Raw genomic sequence first — 15,663 nt, forward strand, 5'->3', positions numbered from 1 at the left:
TTATACAGATCTAATTCTTTTAAATATCCTATAATTAAATGAGAACTAGTGTTGTTAAAAAGATCCGTCAATGTACTCGATATGAAATAATTGTCCCTTATGATGGAATACTCAACACAGTCAAGCAAGATAGGCTTGACTGTGATCCAACAGTGGATGGATGCATGTCATGCCTGGCAATCAAGAAATCTGAAGCACCTTAGCTGAGAGTACAACTTTTCATGAATGTGGTTGCATTTGTGTTTGCGTTTGCGTTCAGTTTAGTTTTAAGCGTCAAAATTCATATGCTTGGGGACTCGAATGCTTGGGGAATCGAACTCGAGTGATTAATTGGGTTAATGTTTAACGTCACATTTGAAATATTTCAGCCATATCGTGACAAGAACCATTAGTATTATACATAAAAGTGAATGGTGAAAAGCCTGTGACCGAAGGACAGTAAACTACTAGATTATCACAGAGACACAGAAAAACTAGTAATTAAATCTAAAACAGTTTGCTACAGAGGACGACACAATAGAAAAACAGGCTATAGACCACCAACAACTGAAGGTAGATCACCATACCAGGGTCCACAGGGACTTACAGTACCTTTGCTACCTGCATGGACCCTAGTTGGATTTACACCACCCCATCACCCACTGGTGATTGTAGAATAGTTTAACCAAATTTTAAAAGAAGAAATATGCTACGTTAAAAATCGGGTAAGCAAAATTACTGTGAAAGTTTTGGGACTTACGTACCCTCTTAGGAAGACAATAATTTTACGATACTTTCACCTCCTTTGAGGATACAGCCACTAACAATATCAGTTGCTTATGTATACTACCAAAAAAATCTATATACAGCACATATTAATCAAAATTCAATCATGAAATCAATTTCTTTTAAGCAAAACAATAATTAAATGAGACCTAACAGTGGTAGAAAGATTCTTAAGAGTTTTGACATTGAAATATTTATCCCTTGTGATAGAGAATTCAACACAGTCAAGCAGGATATGCTTCATCACTAGGGATACAAAACGGATGATCCTCACCTTTTAACAGTTATGCATGTGTATATCATGTGTGGCCAATACAGCATCTACGCATGATGACCTCTTCAAATCTGGACTGAGAACACAAGTAGGTATAACCAAATGTAGGGTTTTATTTCATGTAGTTTATTTATACCCACTTGGGTGTCCCACTTCTACTGCATCAGATCACGGGTGTAAGCTCTAAGTTGTCAGAATAAGGAATAAGAAGTGGTGTCACAGATTTTTTGAGTGCTGCTTTAGCAGCAAGATCCGCCATTGTATTCCCAGAAATGCCAATGTGGCTGAGCAGCCAACAGGACGATGGACTCGAACTCGAAATGGACCTGAATATCAGCCTTTCATCCATACATCCTCTGTATCGCAAGACGAAAACCATAAGGACTTTTACCAACTGCGTTTTTCATTATATAAATGTTCCATAGTGTTGAAGCATTACGTTTGCATTCTTTATTATATGAAGGAAGTTTGGCTGAAGAGTGTCACATGTGTAACATTGCAAAGTTGAAATGTCATGGACTTTCCTTACACGAACAACTCTGTTCACTTCTGTTATGAGGATAAAGTTCCCCAAGATGACTTCTGTCTGCACGAATAAGCAAACACACTTACTCGTCACTTAAATGAACATGTTTCCATCTCTTTTGACGCTATGTACCTTGAACTGGTCTGCGAATACCTGATCGTGTAGACGGTACCTCACTAGTACTGTCATGGCTGAAATCCAACGCAGCCTTGGTATTACTGTGGTTGTTGAGGAGGCTTTGGTGAATAAATCACTTGAGTGAGGAGCCAGTATGAACCTCTCTTTTGCTGCAGTTGTGTCGCGTGTCTACCCTGCGTCTAATAACGGCTCCATTAGCGATACTTGGATAAATGGGGCTATGGCCGAAACCTAGTCGCCTGTCTGCAGTTTTGTCAAATGTGGCGCTTCATTTGCTGTTGAACTGTGATGACAAGCAAATTAGAAAACATTGTTTTCATGGTCCAAATAGTTTAAATTAGATCTGTGGTAATCTAGTTATTTTCCTATCCATCGCTGACAGATTTAGCATTTGACTCAATTGAAAATTTATTTTCAAATTTCCGTTACGAAATGCTTGAAAAATTGTGAGGTAAAGTGTAAATTTAATTTAATTATTGTTAAACAATATTGACCTCTTTGTTATATACACAGTTGTTTCTTATAAAATCGCAGTGTATAACAATTAACCAAGACTGTTTGTACTGTTGACGCAGTAAGTTTATTAGAGGGTACTGTATGACCATTCTTTTAAAGAACTGTATTCCTAAATTTACATACAATCGCCAGTAGATAGAGTGATTCTGTAAAACCGGTTGGATCCCCAAATATTTAGTCAAATATTTCCATTTATCTATATTTCTATAGAATAGGGCATATATTGTCAACTTTGAGGGGTGGTGGGATAGCGTTCACTGGTAACGCATGGGATTCTCACTGAAGGATGACAGAAAACGAAAGCATTTGTAGGGACTTTATCTTGCTAAAAATGTTGAAATTCGATGAGCGCTGCACATGGAATGAATTAGCAGGTTGATGAAGACCATAGGCGCTTGGGTCCAGCTGTCGGACTTGGTTAGTGGTCATCCAGTCTTCTTTGAATCTCAACCTGAAGGTGTTCTATTAAACTTAAATCCGAACTGAGTTGCAGAAGCCCAAGGTCTTTCATTAAATGACGAAGGAGGGCAGTTAAAAAGACTGAGGGCTCCTGTATATGATAATGCCCTGAAAAATAGTGTTATTGTTATTATAACTAAAATGAATAGAATTTTTAATAAAATAAGAATAAAAACAACGGCATCGGTTCAGAAGTATTTACTGCCAACAACAAACGACGGAGGTCATTGACACACTTTTTACAAATATAGACTCATCATAGAACAACAGAGTTGATGTCACTATTGAGAGTGATGACATTCGACCTTGACCTTTGCCCATACTACCAGCCACCATTTTGATGGCAATATTATGTTACAGTGACCCGCTTATAACGTGCGGGCATTCTAATGATAATTCTATCCATTTTAGCAATTATGTGATGTAACTTAAGATATTGGATCCTGTTAGTGGACTGAAAACGCTCTTGCAGTTGGTAGAATGTCCCAACATGAACATTACTGGCTACCCTCTGTCCAACTTGCAATCGTCCCTCGTAAGTCATTTCATGACAATTGTGTCAAAACAAGAATGGTTTCAGATGAGTTTGAGACTTGCTTTGATTGTCATGATATGATTTTCATTTTCATGAATGTCATACAGAACCTTTAAAAACATGTCTACCTTTGTTAGGTGCATTAGGTCGATATGCATTTTCATCAGAAAACACAATGATGTCAATTTTGATTTAAAAACATGTTAACACGACGGTACGATCATAATAAGAAGATCTCCTTGCAAGAACAATATTTTGCATTTGGTTTTGAAAGGTTACATTTCGTTTGCGGTTCAGTATATATGTTCAGCAAAGGCGGTATTTGTTTTCTGAGGACGACGTAGAAATTGGAAGTAGATTCAGTTTGAGAATATCATCACTTGTTAAAGCTTACCTCAACACCGAAAGTAAACACACATCTGAATAAAGCATTCGTAAAGTTGATACATGACTCTACCTCAAAGATCTTTGGAAAAACATATATTTAAATGAAACGTATTCTGCTCATGCTATCCTGCTCTTAAGATTGTGTTGAATATTCCATTAAAATGGACACTATTTCAAATCTATAAAGGATCTTTTTAGTGATGTACATTCTCATTTAATTATTGTATTTTAAAAAGAATTAGATTTTTAAAATTTTTGTATGTAGATATATATTTTATAATTTTTATAACTCTGTTTGTGGCTGACTCTCAAAGGGTTTTAAAGAACTCTAAAATTAGGAGTAAGCATTAACTCCGAAGCGTTGTGTTCATATAAAGAAGTTGATATCCATAAAAATCTTTATTCTTATTTATTTCACTTCCAAATGCCCCTCAAAGACTTGAACTCTAAAATTATTGTCCACTTGAGAGAATACGGAAGTCTACAAACATTCAAAGTAAATTAAAACTTTTTACTTTTTTAATTGTAGAATATGTATATTTTTGCTGTGTGGCTAGACTTTCTAAAATGCTAACAGCTGAAGGGAATGATGTAAATCCAGCTAGGGTTCATGCAGGAAGCAAATGTACTGTAACTCCCTATGGTCCCTAGTATAGTGTTCTACCTTCAGTTGTTGGCAATATGTAGCCTGTTTTTATCTTGTATTGTCATCTATAGTTAAACTGTTTTATATTATATTTCTAGTTTTAAATTCGAGTCTGTGATACTCTAGACATTTTACTGTCTTTCGTTGACAGGTGTTTACAATTTACCATTAATTTTTATGTAAAGATTAATTGTTCTTGTCAGGATATGGCTGAAATATTGTCGATGCAACGATAAGTTTTAACTCACCCACTCACTCATTCACTCTTAAGGGATTGTAAATTTTGAAGTTACAGCATCTCAACAAGGCCAATATACAGGAAGCATTGCACGGAATGATGAATGAACTTTCTCCTTGCATTTTAAATAAACTGTTGCCAAATTGGCAGGAAAACTGCATGCCATTATTACTCATTGTGTAGGGATGTTGTGCATATGGTGGCTGCATGTTGAACATATGAGTTAACTACTCTCAATCAGTCATGAATAGACGAATTGCAAGATATTCAGTTTGTTTAAATATATACAAACTGCGCCGAATATATAGTTGTATGCATGTTATTTTAATTATATTTCCAGAATGTAATCAGGAGGATCTAGTTGCTGGGAAAGGCATAATTAAGATGTGTGACATACATACGAAGTCGATAACATGCAAAGTCAAATGCAAGCAGGGCTTGGTGTTTCCTGAGAAGCCATTTTTATACACCTGTGAATATGGTATGTGGACACCAACAAGACAAACTGTCTCATGTACAGGTGGGTTTTTTTCAGTTTTATTTCATATACCTCAGGTGCTGTGCTATTAACGTATATGTGCTTCTCATTTTATATATACATAGCTGTCAGGCCCATGATACAGAATTAATATCAGTGCAGATGTCTCTAAAGATAAAGGATTCATTTCCTAGGGAACGTTATGGTACACTTAACAACTAAGGGCCTGTGGGGGACCGTCAATGTTTTCTTGAAGACAGCTCGTCTTAAACGCAGTGTGAAACAAACCTTGCACAATCAGGGGTATTCTTTGCTGGTCCTTCAGCCACCCTGCAACTGGTCAGTGATTGGTCGGTATCATATTTGCCATTTTAGTGCTCCTACGTGTCATTTTAGGTTATCCGATGCTGGATACAAGTCTGTGTCAGGGAATTACCATAATTATCACGATGGACCCTTGTGATTCTTTTGGCATATATCTCACTTTGGGACATAATGTTATGGTTGAATGTTGTGGGTTTGTTGACCAGCATATAAATTGTCAGGTGTTGGATAAATACAGAAAGGTAACTACATTCACAATGAACATTAACATTTAATGTGCTTGGGATCGGTACTACGATTCTGCTACTTTCCTTTGAAGGATCGTTTAGTAATGCCAGTGCTCATGTTATTCCAGGCTTCCTAGGAAAATTCAACTGACGTATAAATTTTGAAATCGATATGTGTTTGAAGTTGGATTAATATTGCAATCAACTGTGAAGATAAAATTATAGTGGTGACGCGAAGAATTTTAAAGCAGTGTAAAATATTGTCTGGCATTCTAGATTTCTGATTGATTTGAGCATTTTAAATATTGGCACACATAACCTAGAGCCACTGATAACCAAAAGAATGGTGTATATCCTGCGGTGAAATCATGTAGGAAGCAAGGGCATTGAAAGTTCCTTGATCTCCCATAAGGTGGTCAATCTTCGGTTGGTAGTTATTTATACCCTTCTTTTAATTGGTAAGAATGAACCTACTGAAACTACTGTCCACCTATCTTACTTATGATCAGGTTGCTTTTACTTTAAAACTACTATGTTGTACCCACCTAGTTTACTGTCCTTTGTTGACAGATATTTTTGAACTGATTACCTTGTTTTCATCGCTATGTGTCATTCATTTAATGTAATCTGTTTCACAAGTAATCTTTCTCAAGGGGATACAAAAGTTATTTAGCACGGCACATTTCCGAACTGAAAGAACGAATTTGTTAAAAAGAAAGATTTGTACGGTTGCAAAAGTTTCCAAATGTTTAGAAGCTTTCCAGTAATATGTTTTAGCGTTTGTTTTGAACAAGATATTATGCCCTAACATAATGGAATCCACACGCAAAGTGCTCGCCCAACATAACATTTAAAAGGCTATTGTTTGCGTATTTACGTGCTAGTAATGTATGTCAACTTTGTGTATATAATATTACATTTTCTCATTCCAAACGTAATATTATGGAGGTTCAGGTTGCTCATGTTCTAAGCATGACTTCAAACTTTGTAATGAAGGCCGAATTCTTTCGGTATGAGAAGTGTTCACTAAGTTTATGTGAAAAGAAGATCCTACAAAAGTCTTAACCTTGTAGGACATAAGATAATAGTGTTAGCATTCGGAAGGTTCTGGTAGATCTTGATCCATATTATCTGGAGATATATCTATCAAGTGCAAAGGAGCTAAACTATTTTTCATTTTATATACTAGACACAGTTGTCTTATTTTTCTTCGTTCGTCTTGTTCTTCATATTTTGTCTCATAATCAAGATTTTTGCCGCGAGGCATATCTTGGAGACCTGCAACTATACTGGCAACTAAAAATTAAATTTTCCTTCTGTTGTACTGTACAACCATCCCATAGTTACAAGCATATTGAAAGTGTGGTCTGATAAATATCTTATGAAATATTTCAGTTTTCACATTGATGATATCATTTTGGAGCATGCCTTGAAAAATTGACTGACAAAATGTCTCATTTTCATGTCCAATTTCAAATAGGTAACTGAACAGTGAACAACAGTAAAAAAGCATCAGTGCATGTGTGCTTGTTTGACAGCTTGACTCATGAGAATTTCTAGTATTTCAGTCCTGCCCCATGTGGTCTCACCATAGGCAAGTGAGTTTGTTCAAACTTGCCTGTGTTCACGTGTGGAATACGTCATACGAGGGTTGGCTGGAAAGTTCTAAGTTCCAAGTTCACACACTTTTGCCAGCGATGCTGCAAGGCCCGAATCCCGGTCAGGAAGAAATCTTCTTCAGCTACCCTAAAAAAATCAGCCACAGCGGAAATGACGTCATCATTACTTGCAAAATGGTGACGGGCAAGTTCCTTTTTCATTTTGGGAAACAGGTGGAAGTCAGAAGGAGCCAAATCAGGTGATTAAGGAGGATGGTCTATGAGTTCAAAGCCACAATCGCGGATTGTTGACATGGCCACCACCGATTTGTGAACAGGCGCATTGTCTTGGTGGAAGAGGACACCTTTAGCAATCATCCCTTGTCGTTTGGCTTTGATTGCTTCTCGCAATTGGTTCAGTAGATCAGCATAGTATCTGCCGTTGATAGTTTGACCTTTTTCAAGATAATCAATGAGCAGAATACCCCTGGAATCCCAAAAGACTGATGCCATCACCTTTCCAGCTGAAGGAACAGACTTGGCTTTCTTCGGAGCTGGTGAATCAGGATGCTTCCACTGTTTTGACTGTAGTTTTGTTTCTGGTTGAAAGTGATGTATCCAGGTCTCATCCATGGTTACAAATCGTGCCACAAAATCATCGGGATCTGCTTCAAAACGACGCAAATTGTCAAGGGACGTCTGGAACCTGACACGTTTCTGTTCTGCTGTCAAGAGCTTTGGCACCCACCTTGCAGAAACTTTAGTCATTCCTAATTCGTTGGTGATAATATGCTCAACGTTCTCATGAGAGATGCCCACTACACTAGCAATATGTCGAGTAGTCAGTCGTCGATCATCCATCAACATATCGAGCACTCGCGTGATGTTTTCTGGAGTGGTTGCTGTTGAAGGCCTTCCTGAGCGTGGGTCATCATCAAGGCTTTGTCTGCCACGCTTAAATTCTGCAGCCCACTTCTTTACTGTGGAAAATGAAGGAGCATCATCCCCTAGAGTGGAGACCATGTCAGCATATATCTGTGTTGGGGACATCCCTTTCTTTTGCAAGTACTTGATAACTGCCCTGTATTCAGTTTTGTCCATTTCTGATGATTTCAGAGGGTAGGTTTACCAAAAGAGCTGTAGTTGAGATAAAACTATTAGTACATTTGTAGTTCTTGTGTCTGTGATTCACTAAATAATTGTCCCCATTGGTGGCAAACACCTGTCTCTACCTGGTGGAAAAAAACCACTCAGGCTGAGAACTTTTCAGCCAACCCTCGTATGACTATTAACCTAGTGATTGACATGTTAGATAACCTTGGGTAATAATCAGACTGTAGCGCTTTGATCTCCCCGGTCCGTCGTGCGGAATCAGCGTATTACAGATGTCATTATTATTGTTATGACTAATTCGTCTATATTTTCACTCTCGTTTTCAGCAATGCATGCAGTTTTGATTGAATTTCTCCGTTTCTGCGTGACCTCTTTTTAAAGTGTGGCAATCTCTGACTTAAGAAGGTAGATTTCGCCTCTGCATTTACATATTTCGGCTTGGAGAGGTTGCACAACAAATTAGAAACACTCACTTATTAGATCGGATACAAATTTCTCATGTAAAGAGCAACATTAACGCACTGGAGAGTTTAGATGTTAAACAATGCAAGATGCAAGATTCATGGTCAAGTATGTTCTGTCAGTATTTTTTAGTTTGTAGTTTAGATGATCAAATAAGGTCATTAGGGGCTATATCCTCAAAGGGGGTTAAAGTATTGTAAAATTATTGCCACCTGCAATTGGAATGTTACGGAATTTACTACCTGTGAAGGAGGAACAAGTGTTACCCAATGCTCTGTACTCACGATTGCACTATATTGGATCTATCAAGCTTCAAAAATTTCATCAAACGAGCAGTAGCATTCTGGCCCTGAGGTCTACCCCACATGCCAAGATGACTGGCCGAAAGCATCAACGAAGCGTCTATAATATGGCGCCCGCACAAATAGTTTGTACCATCACTCAAGTCCCACGGGGATTGTTATCAGAGAATGATGAAAGTTTGCAATCACATCTCTTCATGAAAATCAAGCCGAATAACGGTATTCAATGGCTTACATAGGTAACTATGTGAACCCCACCTCTAGTGTCCCTCGCCGTTACATTGCTGGAATATTGCTAAAAGCAGTGTAACACCATGAAAATTGGAGATGATAAGTAAAACCATAATAACTATCTATCTCTTTCAAGAATTCGCAAGGCAATGGAAACGCACTGACGACATGTACACAAGATGATTAGAAACAGCCTGGTGGATGTTGTACCAAATGCCATCTAAACATTGAACCTAATGAGTGCAAGATCTTAATCTCGGCGATTTCCAGACTTTGGGGCCTGATCTTCCCTCAACCAGTTACATATATGTATGAGAGTTATTGATCTGAAACGACGAATGGTCCATGTTGCTTTTGTGGCAGTTTGATATTGGTCATGGAGATTTACATTCAATTGTTTCATGAACTATAAAAGTCTGGCAAATATGTTTGCACCACTTCTGTATTGTCTACGTCTTATGCATCAAAGTGTGATGGTGTGATATATGTTAGTGAGCACGTTGAAAAAACAATCATTATTTGTTGTTCTTATAACAATGCACTTTTATGATGTTTTCAAGAAACAAGTACAGCTCCAAATTCTCCCTCGAGCACGAATATCCAAGTGCCAATTATAAATGAAGACCTAAAGGTGTCCTCATGTATATATAATGAAAGAAAACTAATTTCAATTATTTTCACATGATTGAGCCTGGGACCACAGTTATTTATTACAGTTAGTCTGTTTGGTACACTGAATGATGCGTTATTCATTATTCATTGTCCTGTTATGAGTATGAAGATAGTCACATGTGTCATGCTGAATGCCGTTTATGTTATCCGTCAGTGTTGGTCAAGGTTAGTTAGTCAAAATTATGAATGTGGACTACGATAGGTTTGGGTAAAGTATTCATTATCATGAACACCAACACGTGTGTATTAATTCGTGCAAGTGAATTCTCAGAGGTTTCCCAATGGTGTGTCAGTAGTCCAGACTTTCCTAAAGTATACACTTCTGAATGTTCGTTGTCATGTGGTGTCCTCGACTGATAGGTATTGCATCTTGTCTCATTGCTATATACAGTGTTGATACTGAAGCATTTTCCTTGTGTAGTTTCAGTCCGGAAAATGTCTTATCACACATGTAATGTTCTCAAACAATCGCATAACTGGCCAATGCATTTACTGTAAATATTAGAGCGTAATATTTCACAGGTGAATACACTGTCTGTTTTGTGGGGTGCAGAGCAGTGTTAACAGCACAGTGATTCTATGGGTCTCTTCTCTTGGGCATTAATGTCCTGTGACCGAACATTAACATTTTGTAGTGAAGGCAGTGACTAGCACCATGGTGAGTTTCAGCCTTGTACGATTAAATTTAATTCAAATGTGAACATTCATTTGAACACTGAAACAAAGGTATCATGCACGTTTCTCTGTTGCCAGTGTGTAGTCACGTTCCATTTAGCAAGCAATGCATGCTTCAAGATTTATTCACACACTGTACTCATTCATTCTATTCTACATACTGTTGAAACATTGATGTGTATTATTTTTCAGTATATGTATAAAACATTATGTATTGAAATGGCTATATTGCCAGATGTCCTACTTTGACTTATATTGTGATTTATTTCACAGAGCCAGTGACTCCGCTCTCCGCTGGAATTAACTACACAGTGGTATTTGACAACTCTGTTGTAACACCGGGCATTATTGGTTCCAAGTTGCTCTCTGTGGGAAACAGTTTCGATTGTGTGAGAAGACACAATTGTTCCATTCACATTGAGTCTTCAGTATGTCATAAGAGTATATCAAACTGCAAATACTTTGATAGTCACCACTACGGTTTTCTCACAGTCAGGCGCAATGTACCACAAGGGCCAATTGATGTGTCAAGAATTCAAAAGAACACGAAAGGTATGATTTTTATTTATTAAATTACTTTTATTGTATGGTGATATCTTTGTGTATGGACTTTAAAGATTCTGTCTGTTCAGATAAAACCATTCTGAAACAATGCTTTACACACATACATACATGTTTACATGACTATGTTGACCCTGCGAGCACACCATACGTTGATTGTATAGGTATGAGCGTGCTATAATCAAAGGCGAGCATCACGTGCAGTATATTCCAGTGAACTGTTCTTACATGTTCCCACAGCACAACAGGGTATTCAATTCCAACGGGCTCTGAAGCATTTGTATATTTCCGTGTTTAAAGTTTCAGTGTGGATGATGTCCGGTTGCATGTGCCATGTTTCCACACAATGGCAGAAATGGCCATTGTTTGCTCTTCACATGACTATAGATGGTCACCTTGTGACGTTAAGGCAAAATTTAAATGGACAATGAGCCAGCCCTGAAATCCTGGAGGTGGTTACTGATTTGGTGACCTTTCTCTGGACACATGTCCAATCATCATGGACGGCAATGCATGTCCACACTGCGGAAGTGCCGTTGGTGAAAAAAAACAAGATTCATAGATGTCAACTTCTGTATTGTGACCTTTGACTGTGTTGAATTCTCCATCACAGTTGATAAATATTTCAATGTCAAAACTGTCAAGGACCTGTTTACCACTGTTAGTTGTCATTTAGTCACTAGTTTTTTAAAGGAAATCGATTTCATGGTTGAATTTTGAGCAATATGTTTCTGTAGAAAGATATATTTTGATGATTGGTTGTTTAAATTAGTAACTAGAATTGTTAGTGGCTGTACCCTCAAAGGGGGTTGAAGCATTGTAAAATTATTGTCCTCCTGAGAGGGTACATAAGGCCAAAAACATTTGATGTAAATTTAAGTCTACTAGGTTTTTAATCGTAGTATTCATGTTATTTTAGGCTATGGCTAGCATTTCATACACTCTCCAGCAGCATAGGGGATGATGTAAATCCAACTATGGTCCATGCAGGAAGCAAAGGTATTGTAAGTTGCCATTGTCCCTAGTATGGTGTTCTACCTTTGGTTGTTGTAGATCTATAGCCTGTTTTTATACTGTATTGTCTAAATAGTGATATTAGTTTAAACTTTCCATTCTAGTTTTAATTGAAATTGTGATATTCTAGTTGTTTTACTGTCCTTCATTGACAGGTTTTATAATGTCCATATTGTCTTTTTCATTGTTGAATGTCCTCGTCACGATATGGCTGAAATATTGCCGATGTGACGTTAAATATGAACTCACTCACTCACTATTGTGACCTGATTTTCACCTAATGAAGGAGCAAGCATACACACCGAAACATGGTATTCACAATAAAAATGTTGATATTCAGGCTTCCCTAAGTAATTGAAGGAATTACAGCAAATTTGAAGGAATTGCATCTCAAATGTAAACAAACGCAGCCCACTCGCGAAACAATTGCAGCCATATCGGCAATTTAGCGGTAATAACTGAAACACATCGGCCATATCGGAAGCAGTGTCAGTAATACTTGAAACACACTCGGCCGCCTTCGGAGATTTTTTTTGTTGTTGTTTACATCAGAACCTCCAGGGGCATGACATGTGACACTCTTCTGCAGTGACAGTCTTTTCTTAAAAAAATAAGCTATAAGCTCCAACAACACCTCATACCTAAACACATTCAACAAGGGTGGACAAAGATGGATAAGTATAAAAATGTAATAGTAGGAACTAAAAACAAAACACACCGAGACGGGCGCTTCTTCGAACAACGCCATGTTTTGCTGTGTGAGTTTCCGTTTCGCGTCCGACAAATCACGGATGTGAGCCGAAAAATCTCCGAAGACGTCCGAGTGTGTTTCAAGTATTACCGACATTGCTTCCGATATGGCCGATGTGTGTCAGTTATTACCGCTAAATTGCCGATATGACTGCAATTGTTTCGCGAATGGGCTGCGTTTGTTTACATTTGAGATGCAATTCCTTCAAATTTACTGTAATTCCTTCAATTACTTAGGGGGGGGCCTGATATTTATAAATCTTGATTTGGTATTAAAAAAGTAAGTTAAATTGAGTCTGCTGAACTGTAGGTTTGTTCCACATGTCGAGATGTGATAATGGCTCTAATACACCTGAGAGATCCATCAAAAGTGTGGTGTGTGGTGACAGTTTTATTGTATTGAATTTGGTTGATTGTTTGTGTTGATTTGTTTTTATGTTTGTGTGAATTAGGAACATTATAATGACATTGAGATGAGACCGAACGGAACATTATTCCATGGGCAGTGTCGCAATGTTGGTGAAATGGCAGTATACGGAAGTTTTTTCACATTTTTGGTAATCTCTTCTTTACAAGAGGTGTCCCAAAAGTGGTCGGTCTCACCTGGACAGTTATGAAAATGCAACCCTTTTATGTTTTATTTTTTCTGCATATTATCTGTCAAGCTCAAGCAAATTGTTCCAGCCTCAAGATCCCTGTTTTGTTTGACTTGCTATCTAGGTACACCCATAAAGTGCAAAACCGTCAATAAATGCATAACTAACTTCAGGAAACAAAATATGATAGAAACATTTTTTGTGTTTTAGATGATCAGAAGTCGTCTAGAATCACATGTAGATAAGTGCATAAAAATGCAAGTTGAAACTACAATCGCTTGCTAAAGTACTAAAGTGACCCCTTTTGAAAGATTAAAATAGGGGTGTCCTTTAATATATCAGCCTTGTCTAAACTAAGCCTTGTTTTTGACTTTCTGGAATGTTTCAAGAAATATTACACCCCAATGTGTTGTGATGACAAATATCTCGTTAGCCACATTAACCACATATGTGAAATTCTGGATATGCTTTTGCTAATGATTCCTTCAAACTAAGATGGAAGCTTTTCTAACATTGAACATTGAGAATATGGTGAGGCTGACCACTTTTGGGACACCCCTCTTGGTGCACATAAAATCTGTAAAAAAGCAACAAATACCAGAATTTGCAGAAAACGTATGTTTTGTGTGAATGTGTGTGCATACATTCAGATACTGGTTGGAACACTTGAAGAACAAAATACTTTCACACTTCCAACTGAACATGAACATTTACTTTTTTAAATGTTATTATTTGAGCTTCAAAACATTGAATGAAAAAATGCTGTATGATGAGTGAGTTCAGTTTTTACATCACATCAGCAATATTACAGCCAAATAAGGTAATCAGTTTAACTCATTAAGGCCGAGAGCCGCATATGTGCGGCAAATTAATTAGGTTACAGTGAGAGACGCATATTGGGGGGTTATGAAAAGCACCTCTCATTCAGCGAGAGACTCACATATTTCAATCAATTTAGCAGTAATGATCAAAGATTAGCTTTTCTTACGAGAGAGGTTACTGTCTTGTGTTAATCAGAAGAACTATTAATGTGTTTTGATAACAATTGCTTGCAATGTCAGGGGCTTATACAGGCAAATGAACACATGTCTACGAGAAAGGGCATTATGAAATGTTGTTACAGGAGGTGAGTGTTTGTTACTCGTCATTGGGAGTGAATACTAAAATACCATTTTTGCATGTTGATTGAATTAACGGTGACCAGGTTACAAAAACCTTCTTCTAAATTAAATCATTCATTCAATGGTTAAAATAAATAATATAATGAATAAGACATAAGAAAAATAAGACATAAATAGCAATACTGTATTACACCCATCTTCGTGTAGATTTGAAATAAACCAAGTTACTAATATATACCTAACTTAATTGCGACTATTGTTTTTTCATAATTCTAAAGTTGATAATAATACATAATTGAATATGAAGTGATAACTCTTATGTATGATCACGATACGCAAACCTTTTCATGATAGCTAGAGTTGATAAAGCTGAAATCCAGCATATTGATTGGTCAACAATCTAGCCAATAATCAATCTGTATCCAAGCTGTCTAGTCACCCAAAGTACTGTTCAGAAATTTAGCCCACTTCCATCACCTGTCATTTCCTGTGTGACAGGTATCTCATGATACGATTGGTCATAGGTAACAAATCAGCCACTGTATTGAACAGTTGAGATACAAAATGTCCTATTCAGGAACTTTGATGACGCCCCATCCCATGACCCTTTGTCCTATATATGTGCAAGGAATAGCATTATACAATATGTATACATGTATGTTCATATGATAACGTATATTTTCTGCCTTAAATCTAGATGAACCAAAGTGACAATCTGAATCTGTGAATCGGCTGTATGTAAGTCACATACCAGCATATTTGTACTTTCCTTAAAATATTCAGTATACACTAGCAATGTATCAGCGAAAACACTTCTTTCATAGAAGATTATTCATTATGTGCATAAATTCACCTTTACTGCCATTGACATAGATGTTTTGAACAATTTAACCTCACACAATGATGTGAGTGAGTGAGTTAAAATTTAACGTCACATTGGCAATATTGCAGCCATATAGTGACGAGAAATGTTGTAGATGCACACAAACAATACAAGTAATTAAAGAACCAGTCATTGACAGATTGTAAAATGACTAGAGTATCACAAAAAGAGT

At 37.2% G+C, this 15,663-nt stretch overlaps 1 protein-coding gene across 1 annotated transcript in view; it reads left to right on the forward strand.

Moving 5' to 3' along the window:
- The window catches only part of LOC137298235 (uncharacterized), a 692,490-nt gene that overhangs the window by 448,802 nt on the left and 228,025 nt on the right, over positions 1–15,663 (forward strand). Inside the window, exons 19-20 of the mRNA XM_067830406.1 lie at positions 4,825–5,004; positions 10,840–11,118. Coding sequence (XP_067686507.1) covers positions 4,825–5,004; positions 10,840–11,118 — 459 coding nt within the window. The remainder of the gene's footprint in view (positions 1–4,824; positions 5,005–10,839; positions 11,119–15,663) is intronic.

The sequence above is a fragment of the Haliotis asinina genome, chromosome 10 (genome assembly GCF_037392515.1).
Source record: "Haliotis asinina isolate JCU_RB_2024 chromosome 10, JCU_Hal_asi_v2, whole genome shotgun sequence".
Taxonomy (NCBI): domain Eukaryota; kingdom Metazoa; phylum Mollusca; class Gastropoda; order Lepetellida; family Haliotidae; genus Haliotis; species Haliotis asinina.